This window comes from Malurus melanocephalus, unplaced genomic scaffold, assembly GCF_030028575.1.
Source record: "Malurus melanocephalus ecotype Western Australia unplaced genomic scaffold, MMel_1.1 scaffold_357, whole genome shotgun sequence".
In the NCBI taxonomy this organism is placed as follows: domain Eukaryota; kingdom Metazoa; phylum Chordata; class Aves; order Passeriformes; family Maluridae; genus Malurus; species Malurus melanocephalus.
In genome coordinates, this window is record NW_026623589.1 from 679,025 (window position 1) to 689,923 (window position 10,899).

Here is a 10,899-nt window from a genome sequence, read left to right on the forward strand (position 1 = left end):
TTTTTCTTTTCATTATTTTAAGGTGTTCCTGTGGCAACAAAACTGTTTTCTGAACTCTTTACAGGATAGTGGATATTTTGCTGAAAGCAATCATGAGAATGATGTGGCTTGCTGGTGGGTTCCACTGGATAAATGTAAAAGGCAGACGGGCATTGCCAGCAGAAGCAGCAATATTAACGGTGGCTCCCCATTCTTCCTACTTCGATGCCATTCCAGTAACTATGACCTTYGCCTCCATTGTGATGAAAGCAGAAAGCAAAGATATTCCTGTTTGGGGAAGTAAGTTGGTAGATACTTAATTTTTCAAGAACAATTAAAAATGATTGATGAATAAGTTTACTGAGTATGTATGAGAAGGACTGAAACACAAAGAAAATTCTGCTATAATTTGTGGTGAGACATTTTTTTTTACTGGTCTACTCTGAGTGTCAATATAAAAAATTGGGGTTGGGGGGATATTCTTTTTCCACTTTCTCAAAGTTGAATTCCTGTAGAAAGTCAAAGCTATCCTACAGAGCTCATGGTTAAATTTGCAGTGAAATTGCAACATTTTAAGACCTGACAGATGGAAAAGCAAATTAGGATGAGGCTATGGAAGCAAAGACTGATGCTAAAGAGAAAGTCTACTGAGACTTGGTGCGAGTTGGGTACCCTCCCAGAAATGTGTTTWAGGAATGTTGTCTGCACTGAATGCTACCCTGCCTTGAGGGTGTGCTGCTAATCCTTCACGCATCAATACATTTGTTTCAGGCAGAGTGTGAGACATGAGCAAGAGCAGATTGTTGTGCAYTTGGGTTTAGTCATGAGAAAAGCAGATACCTGAGTCAATAGTGCTTGAATACTGTCTTTGGAATTATTCATGTAAGTTCTCACAAATGTTTGAGAGATACCCGTGATTTTTGGTGCAGTTGTGACAGGAAAAGAATTGGGTAAGCTTTTGGGCTTGTGGACTTGTAACCAAAGTCTGYATGGAAGCATTTTGGAGAAACCCAYTATCTTGTGTCTAGCAAACAGCAAAGTTCAAAGAACTTTGTGTMTCATTGTGTAGATTTTATGAGTAATATCAAAGTGACAAAACATTTCACTTTGACCTTGGGTAGGACTTTTTTAATTTAAAAGTCTGAACAAAAGCTATGAGTTCCTTTGCAACGAAGTGGAATGAGGCTGTTGGTGTTGAGATCCTTCTAAAATTTAATTAGACAATGTGTTTTTAAGGTCATGTTCAAAACCAGAAGCTGAGACATGACCACAAAGGGTGAGTGGTTGAATATGGAAGTTTTGTTTAAGGAATTTTATCATATAGGGGTCTTGCCTGTATGAGGTAAAGCTCTGTAGTTGTGTCTTAATATCTTACTAATGGAGTTTAGAAATTTGTGGCAGAGAAAAATCTGTGTGAAAATGAATAGATGCTTTGAACAAAAAGAAAAAGAGYGCAGGCAGGCATGTGTTTTTGAAAATAAATGCATGCAAACAAGCATAGTGTGAAAACAAAAAGAAATTGAACTCCTTTGTCTAGTACTGAAAGAAGATACTGTTGTGAGAYAGTATGTTGGCAATCCTGCACAGCCTAGGTGTATCCAGGCCAGCTTGGGCCTTAGGAGCAGTCCAGGCATAGAAGCAGGGGCTGATTTTTCTTCTTTCTCGGGTGACTCAGTTGATTGTTTAATAGTTGCTGGCTCAGCAAAATAAAAGCAGTCTGTGTGGAACTCCCTTTAACTTGAAGATGGTCTATCTGGAGAACTCAAATTAAATGAGGTAACTTCAGTCCACATTGTGTTATTGCAATGTGACAAAATGGCAGAATGGCATTTAACAGAATACTGTAATGCCTCCTTAACTCTCCCACATAGTAGATTCAGTGGGAAYGAGAAGAATCTGTAGGGATGTGGAGATTGTGTTACATTCAGTGGAACTGCAATGTATATCGAGTAGTTCAAACTATTTTTTAAATACCTAATTTAATTTTGAGGTGACTTTTACTGGATTCTATTGAAAATCTAGATTTCCTACAATACATTTTAAAAATTATTCACTTCATTTAGTTCATATGTGAGTAAAACCAGTTACAGAGAAAGAGAAGACATGTAGTGGTTTGGTGGAATATTACTGGAATGTACAGTGCAGTCAAATAAATGAGTGTTTTGTCTTGTATAGCTGCATTCGCTTTATGCTGTGCAGCCACCAAAGTTATGTATTCATTTATGAAGGGTTCACAAGAATGCCCCTGAAGTGAGGCATATCAAAGGTCGTAACTGGGATTCAGAGTTCATAAACTCTTCTTGGTTTTAGGGGAGTACTTTTATATGAGCAACATTAATTACAGTAGTTTGTGTTATCTGAGCAAGTGAACCTTAACAGAGAGGTAGTAATCACGGTTATTGATTAATTTGACTTAAAAATTAGTGAGTACTTTCCAATAAAATTGTGATTTGTTTCTCTCTTTTACTGCTTTGRAAGATGTTTTCTGGAAAGCAGATAATGCTTACTGTCCTCTCCTTCTCTGATTTAGTGTTTTAATCCCAGTGTTACACCTCTCCATGTGCTGATGCATGAAAATGTATTTCGTGTTATTGGACCACTGATATTTCTCTTAGGCTTATGAGATAGGGTGCTCATGTTTTTGTCTGATTGCCTGATGAATTGTCAGCACTATAGACATTCATCCAGAATTCATCCCAGASAGGTCAGAATTTTGTATGCTTCAGTTTTGTAAGTCTTGCAAGCTTTTTATACCATCTTCAATAAGGTTTTGGAGCCAGTCACTGGTAATCCTACCTGATTATCTCTTAATTGAGTCTTGTTAATAGTTATTCTGAATCTTTTGGAAAGCTTTGGATAAAGTACATTCATTTAACCATCTGAGCAGACTTAAATATGTAAGAAATGAAGTGGCAGAGCAAATGTAAAGATAATTTCCAWGGACAAGGACTTTGGCTAAAGAGTTGATCCTCGTCCAATATATTCAAGTATAATATAAATGAGTTGGCTTTTTGATGTAATGACAGTATTTATGGAGACATTGTACATTGGATACCAGAGGGATCAGGTGCTTTAGCAGGCACAAAATTATCTGATTGTTAAATGGTTACCAGTATTGGTTTTGCAAGTATTTTAATAGGCTTCTGGAACAGCTGCCTATATTTTTGTATCCTTAGTTTGCCAGTCATGGAATATAAAGCTTCTGATCCACTTAAAAGTCCAGATGATTAAAAGCCCATTTTTATGGGATTGGAAGTATTCCACAATTGTGTGAATGAGTGTTTTATTGCTTTCTAACTTGAAGGCAGCTCTCCTGGTTCGCAAAGTCCAATTTCAGAAGCAGACTTCAGTCTTGTGACTCTTAAAAGCGTCTTCCACCTTTTTAGGAAAACAAGGGAAACCAGATTTAAAAATGCTCTTTGGTTCTGACAGAAGAGTTATGAACTCTTCAGTGAGTGGTCAGTAGTGAAGAAAATTACCCACTTGGCGCACACACAAAGTTAACAAACTCTAGGGAGGAACTGCTTGCCAAAATATCAATGATACTTCAACGATCATCGAAAAAGAAAGTCAGTATCTGGAAAGCAGAGAATGCCAAGCAGAGGGAATACATCGTGATGCTGAAGGAAGATGTATGTTTCCACACAATGCCTTTCCAGGGTTTTAGTAGATTGGAGATATAAAGTTTGCTGGACCGCTTAAGTCTTACAGGGAAAATGATATCTAGGAGTGTGTTATACCTTACATGGGCTGAAGAAGTCAGATCAATTTTTCAGTACAGATCCTTACACTTTCCTGTTTTGWCCACTGAATCCCACTTCAGGTCAGGACAAGGTTTGTGCATGAATTCTGAATAGTTGCACTTCACTATCTTATTTTTGGCTGTTGAAGTAACCTGGATAAAAGTAATTTTTCATTGCTGAAGTGGCCAATGAAGAAATGCTATAGTAAGAAGGAAAAGGGATTTGTCCCCTTTTTTGTAAACGTGAATTGATGGGGATTTTTTTGGTCCACTTTTATGATTTGAACATTTTCAGTGGTCTGAACTTTTAGAATCTAAATTTTAATGAAAAGCTAATTTAAACTTTAGGCAACTTCTCAAYATCTCTGACATCACTTCTGAAAAGGAGAGGGAGTTGGTACCTGTGAAATTTACAAGATGATATGCTAGATTAAGTTTATTGAGGGGAAGGAGGTAATTTGTGTTTGGCAGATCACAGCAGACCTATAGAGAAAGGGTGAATCATATAGTGCTGTAAARCTATCAATTCTGTTGTGCATGGTTTTTTCCACATCCAGTACACTCCTGAATTTTTGTTCCAAGTTCGTTTTTTGAAAGTGCTTTTTCAAGCATCATGGCTAAAAGATGAGAAAGAGTAAGGGGAAAATATTTGTGCTTGGGTAGCTGGGTATGTTTTCATCTCAAAACTCAAAAGGTGCCGAATTATGCACCAGCTCTGTTGTGTCACCTCATCCTTTAGTCCTGCATCCTAAGTGCACCCTCGCTCCTTCCAAAGCACTTGAGGTAGAGAACTGTGGTAGACCCATAGTTCCTCAGTGAGAATCTCGCATTTAAATACTTCTGCGATTCACTAAAACATTCCACAAACTGCTTATGGAAAAACCTGCTCTAAGGTGAAGGCATCACAGATTTCTTCCCTTTTAAACATTGTAAATCAGCAGCTTAAGCACTGAGGTCACCAGGATGGATGCCGACATCCTCTGCTGTGTTGGCATTGTAGCCCGCCTTGAGTATACACRTGAGCTCCCCATCTCTGAGGAACATCTTGCCAAGCTTATCCATTTCATCTCCTTTACAATCCTTCRTGGGCACCCAGATGGTCCTGCAAGATTTCAGTCCTTCACAGAAGCCCTCTTGGAGAGACTTAAAATACTTTATTGTCACCTGTGTATTATAGGTGTTTATCATAATAAATTTGGCTTGGAGTCCTGGAAAATCCTGTAAAAATAACTTCWCATTTCAACTGCTGCTGAAATGCCTAAACCACTATCATTAGTTCATGTCATTTACTGAAGTTACAAGCTGCAGTATGTAGGAAACCTGTAAACCAACACTGTTGCCTGCCTTAAGTAATTTTTAGACTGGCAGCAGAAAGCTAAAACATACAGCCATGCCCTCATACAGGTATTGCAAGTGTGAGAGCAAACAGCTTACTCTGAGATACAAAAAGTCTTTGTCCCTCAAGAASTCCTTAAAGGAAATAGATCACATTTTGAAAGACCAACCCAAATACCACAGAATTTACTTCTGTTAAAGCTAAAGAGAGCACTGATTATTTACTTCCCACTATTGACCTTTCCTTGTCCTACAGGCTGCATTGTTTTCTTCCTGTCTCTTTGGAAATAGGGAGGAGAATTTCTCCATTAATACTGCCTCTGTCCCAGGAATACTTGGCATGCCTTCTGTCAGGTGGTCCATCTGCTAAGCATTTAGTCAAACTTGCAGAAATTGACATTTCTCTTCAGTGGTTGGTTCAGACTTGAGTCAAATAAGTATATATTTCTGTGTGTAGTTGTTGCTCTWATAAGCTATTACTACCAAGCTKTACAAATCTCTTGTAGAGTATCATKACTATAATAACACTTCTTATGTAACAACAATATAATTCCAAGTGAAAAAGATCCTAATTTTGGTTGAATTAAGTTTTGTTCATTGATAAAACTTTGTGTATTTGGTGGGTGTGTGTTCTTCARTTTTTCCATTTTTAAGGTCTCTGTGTCCATATACACAGGAAGAAAWTGTAATCTGGAACATAAACAGCTTTTTTCACCCTATAACTTTCAGAAGACTTTTTAGTGCCTTCCAGATTTCTTCTTTTCTCTCCAGAAAAGAGCAGTTTTCATATTAGATGTTACTTCATTAGCAAAGTTGKGAGTTCAGAACCTTGTGAGCATGTACATTTGAGTAATGCAGCTCTTAACTCAGCTTAAAAATAGCACTTTTCAATCTTTATCATTCATGGGTTTTGTATCCCTAAATACAGAATGYACAAGATGGCAGCTGCTATTAAAAAAAATTTATTTTTTCCATATTAGAAAAAATGCTGAGGAGTAACAACTGTAAATGGACTGCAGGATACTTGTACAGCTTACCTCCTTGTTAAAAGCAAGCAGAGCCATTTGTGCTGCCTTTGTAGGATTCCCTCATGGTGTCAGGGGAATGTAGTGATGAAGTTTTGTGTTGTTTGGGAGAGAGGCCAAATAAAAGCCTCAACTTCAGCATTCTCCAATTTTGCAGCTGTCACTTTGTTTGTTGCTGATTCTACAGTGGTGAAAATGTAACTGCCCACTCAAAAATGTGTGTATGGATACATTCTAGAAGAATTTTATGTAGTGTCACTTTGCTATTCCATAGCTTTTTTTGTTCTCTGATGCCTTGTGGAACCAGTGGTGATGTTACCAGTAGAAATGGTTTGCTACAATACTTTCTGCCGTTGTGTGTAATATAGCACTTTGTGTCTCAAATTGAAACAAGGTTCCCTCGCATGCATTTGTCTGCAAATAGAGATGTGAAATAATTTTTTTCCCCTGCTGTTATCCTAACAAGTTCAGTGACACCAGCTGTATATGTTCAGCTTATCAGGAAAAATCCTGGGTTTTGCTTATGTATTGAGCTGGTGCTGAAATTGATTGCATGGGGGTTCTGCTTCTGAAATCAGCTGGAGCTGCCACCCTGCAATTAATTAAAGCAATACTGAATTTTTGCAGGCCTTCTTGAAAAAGGCTGTTCTGAGCAACTTTCAATCAGTTTCAGTATCTGTGGCATTCTGGCTGTCCTGCAAGACAGAGGTTTTAATGATCTACCCACAGCACTATTTAAAGTGCAGGGACCTGCCTTTGAGGGTGGGATACAGCATGTCACTTGTCCTCAAGACTTCTGGTGTGATCTGAAATCGGGAATGAGAGTGACTAAATGAAATAGCATTGTCACTGCTAGGGAAAAAGCTGGAATAATGATGCTCACAAGGTCAGTTTTGTGAATAGAGGGATTGTCTGTCRTTGCCTGCTAGATTTGATAATCAGGGGTGGTTTTAATGGATTGAGGGAGCTGGGCAAGCACATTTTTCAGAATCTCTGAACACTTGAGCTGGGGTCTTCACTACCTGGTTACAGCCAGTCTTGGACGGTTAAATTGCTGAGCGGAGAAGGATATGATTATGTTCTGTTTATTGAGCATGTTGCAAAGCTTGCTTGTTTCATTTAGTTGCCCAGAATGCCAGCTGTCTAGAGCATTTTATGCATTCACTCTTGGCCTGACTCTGCCTTAGTCCTGCCTATTCCTTGCATCCCATACTACCTTAGGTACTGTCTCCCTGTGTTTCAGCTTGACTTCTGACCACAGTCTCATCTTGGCTGCCTATTTGGTATGTTTCTCAGCTTCTCTTTGCAGACCTTTGGCCCTGCTCCTGACTTCCTTGCAGAGATTGACTTGGTACAGCCTTTGAATTTTCAGATTTCTGTGTRTTTACTGAACATGAAAATATGTGGTGAGAATAAAGGTCTGAATAGCCTTGTSCTCTGTTTTCAGAAGTGGTTAAAAGACTACAGAGTTGGCCTTTTATTGGTGTRTATTTTCAGCTTTTTACTGAAGACTGAGAGTTTCAATTTCACTTAAATTGTTGGACTTAACCACTAAGGGTCTGGTAGCTGGGTTCTCACAGGATCTTCAGTTTCTAAAACAAGAATTCTGTCAGCAGTTTAGTCTAATGTCAAAGGAAGTAATACATAATATGACCACCCCAATAGACTGATTCAACAGTCAATACAAATCCATAGGAAGCTAACATTCCAGTTGCCTCTGTTTTTCAGCACACTGTATTAGTTTTTCTTTGCACAGGGCTGTGTTGCTGTTTGTGGTGCTGGTCATTTGTAAGRTAACTTGCTCTGCGTTCCTCTGGAGTTTAGTAATGTTGCAGTAACATCCTTTTGTGAATGTTGTAACAGTAAAGCCCCCAGGTTTGAACTTCTTGCCTGTACAGTTTTCAGATACAGATTACATCAGTGTAGTCTGATGTTTTCTGTCGCACTGCCCGAAGAAAAATCTGTCTGCTTTGTCTGTTTGCTTAATTTCATGTGTTATTTATAAGACCCTGCTTGCAGCATGTCCTCAGAAAAGAGCCTTGGAGTTCTGGAATTATCTTATTCATTCCTTGGCCTGAAGTAACCTAAATTCTGTMATTTTGGCCTAATGTAAAAGAAGCTTCCAAGTGAAGGCTGGGRATGTTTGGATCTTTTGCTTTCCTTAACTTTATAATGTTTTTGCTATGGAACAGTGATTTGCAGCGTTAGGGTGAACTCAGGACTAGTGTGACTAGGACGAATACAATTATGATACCAAGTATGGTTTCCCTTGTTATTGCTTGTTYTGTGTTTGCAAGATTTTTTTCCTATTCTTTGTCTGTTAGTCTTTTTGTAATTTGTTTYGGGGCTTTTTTGTTTGTTTTTACCTTCCCTTGGCAGTAACCCCAGCAGGCCAAAGACGATCTGTGCTCCCCTGACGAGCATTGTTCTATATATATATATATGGTCTAAGAGCAGGCATGTAGGAAAAAGTGCGAGAGTAAGGTAACTTCTCTGATACACTGTCTCCTGAGCTTTGGCAACTCATGGGCTAAAAATCATRTTTCAGAGGCTGGCTGAATGTTTGGGAACTTGCTTTGATAGATTAAGCTTTGATAGACTAGTTTCTCAGAACCTTCAGAACTGAAGGATTTTGGTGAGTTGCTGGCTGAACTTCCAGAGGGATAGCAGCAGAACCAGCAGTTTTTGCTGAGTATGGGACTGTAATTCCTTATGCTGTTTGTTTTCTCTTCACACTCTAAGCACTGGCTGATCCATTTATGTAGCAAGTCTATCCTTGACAAAAGCAGATTGTATGACATAGTGTCAGTGAGCTCCTCTCACAGGGCTGGAAAAATGAAAACTGTGTTTGGGGCAAGTAGAATAGCTAATCTTTTAGTGACTCTTGAACCTTCAAGTAAGATTACATGATACAAAAGTTACTAAAARGTACTTGAAGAAAACCTGCTTAAATAAAGGCATGAAGCAATGTATTTGATGATGCTTCTCTTGTAGTGCTTTTGGACACTGCAAAAGAGCTGTATGGGCTTCTTATTATTTTAAAAGTTGTCTTTGGTGTCCTTGTGACAGACGTGCATGGAGAGTATCTTGTGGATTGATTTCTGATTTTTTACTTTTGTGTCTGGCTATGTATGAGAGGTTTCCCACTCAGGGAAGAGGCTGTCTGGGGTCTAATTCATCTGCTATGAGGAACAGGCAAACAAGTGACAACTGAGAAAACGAGCCTGCTTTTTCTGTTGATACTGATTCTTCACAAAAAATAACATCAGTGTATGGAATATCTTTGGTGGTGTATCTTTAGTGGAGCTGAGCTGTCATAGAAGACAAAAGCTCTGAAGACAGAGACAGTTTGACCCACAGGATGTCTTTTGGAAGCACTTATGTAGCAGGGAGATTCCTGCTGCTTTGCTGGGTTGGGAGTGGCTATAGATTCKGTGACTTCTGTGGAAGGAGGAAATGACTTATAGACAGTCACAGCTGCTTTGTTGCAGAAAACTGTGCATAATATATACCATCATGTTTTACATGAGCTGTGTTGTATGCATTAATCTATTAAAAATTGAAAAAGTGCAAAGGGTCAGAATTGTGAAAACTTTTCCTCACAGAAACCTAGGAAACTATTTCAATAAAACTGTAATAATTCAGCTAACTATTTGAGYCTGCAGTGTAATATTGTAGTTATGTTCTTCTAACAAAACTTTTGTCCAGAGGACTAAGAAGGGTTTGTGTGAAGGGGGGGATCTTTTTCAAACGAAAGGAAACTAAAGGCTGGTTGCTTGTTTTTGTTTTCTCTCCTCTTCAGCTCTGATCAAATATATCCGACCAGTATTTGTATCTCGGTCAGACCAGGATTCTCGCAGGAAAACTGTTGAAGAGATAAAGAGGCGTGCTCAGTCTGATGGTAAATGGCCCCAGGTACTGTATTCTTCTACTCTGTAAGAGATGGTATTTGGCATTTCCAGGCTTTGGATGTACAGTTTATTTTTTTCATTGTGGGTCACTTTAGATGGTTTGGGGTGGGGGGTGTGTGTGTGTGAAATTTTCCCCACCTACTCTTTCTAGAAGATAAAATGTAAGATTCTAATCTGTTTTGTGTTTCAAGGGTACATGGTGTAGTAAGTACATGGGTAGACAGCTCGTAAGTGGTACTAAATGGACAGATCACAGCAGGTTGGGAGCTCCTCTACGAAGAAAATAATTGAGTGCCCAGCAGAATACCTGGGGAARTATTGTGTTTTCTTGCCCTTTGTAAGATTTTGGCACTGCCATTRTTGGAGATGTGATACTGGACAAGACAGCCTAAGCAATTTGGATGTTCCAATAACCAAAGCACACCTCTATTAAACAACGTAATGAAAGCATAGATAAAATAAATGGCACAGGGTTTTTTCTGCCCCTAAAATGGGATTGTTTATAATATTCTTTGAAAGAGAGTAATGGGAAGGAAGGGATGACTATTTAAGATCTCAGATTCCTAGAAGTATGTGGTTATTTTGCAAATTTGAAGCATTCCTGTGAATTTTTTGAGATTAGGACACTATGTTTTTTATGGAATTGTTGCTGCTTACAGTGGCTATGCCTCTGCATACTGGACTGCAAAAACATTATAAACAGCTATAAACAATGTGACAGGTGATTTATAGCTTTTGCATCATGATTTTATCATTAAGTTTCAAAGCAAGACAGTACAGAGTGGGCAATAAAACTAGTAAAGTTAATTCTAGTCCATTTTTTCCCCTTATGATGTGGATTTTTTTGGGTGCTTTGCTTGTTTTTGTGCAATCTACCCTCTTCTGCTGAATTAGTTCAACCTAAGCA

The 10,899-nt window shown here is 38.6% G+C and overlaps 1 protein-coding gene across 2 annotated transcripts in view; it reads left to right on the plus strand.

Annotated features, from left to right (window-relative positions):
- The window catches only part of LPCAT1 (lysophosphatidylcholine acyltransferase 1), a 61,483-nt gene that overhangs the window by 7,433 nt on the left and 43,151 nt on the right, over positions 1–10,899 (plus strand). For both annotated transcript variants that reach the window (XM_057378413.1, XM_057378412.1), the window contains exons 3-4: positions 65–279; positions 9,884–9,996. In XM_057378413.1, coding sequence (XP_057234396.1) covers positions 65–279; positions 9,884–9,996 — 328 coding nt within the window. The remainder of the gene's footprint in view (positions 1–64; positions 280–9,883; positions 9,997–10,899) is intronic.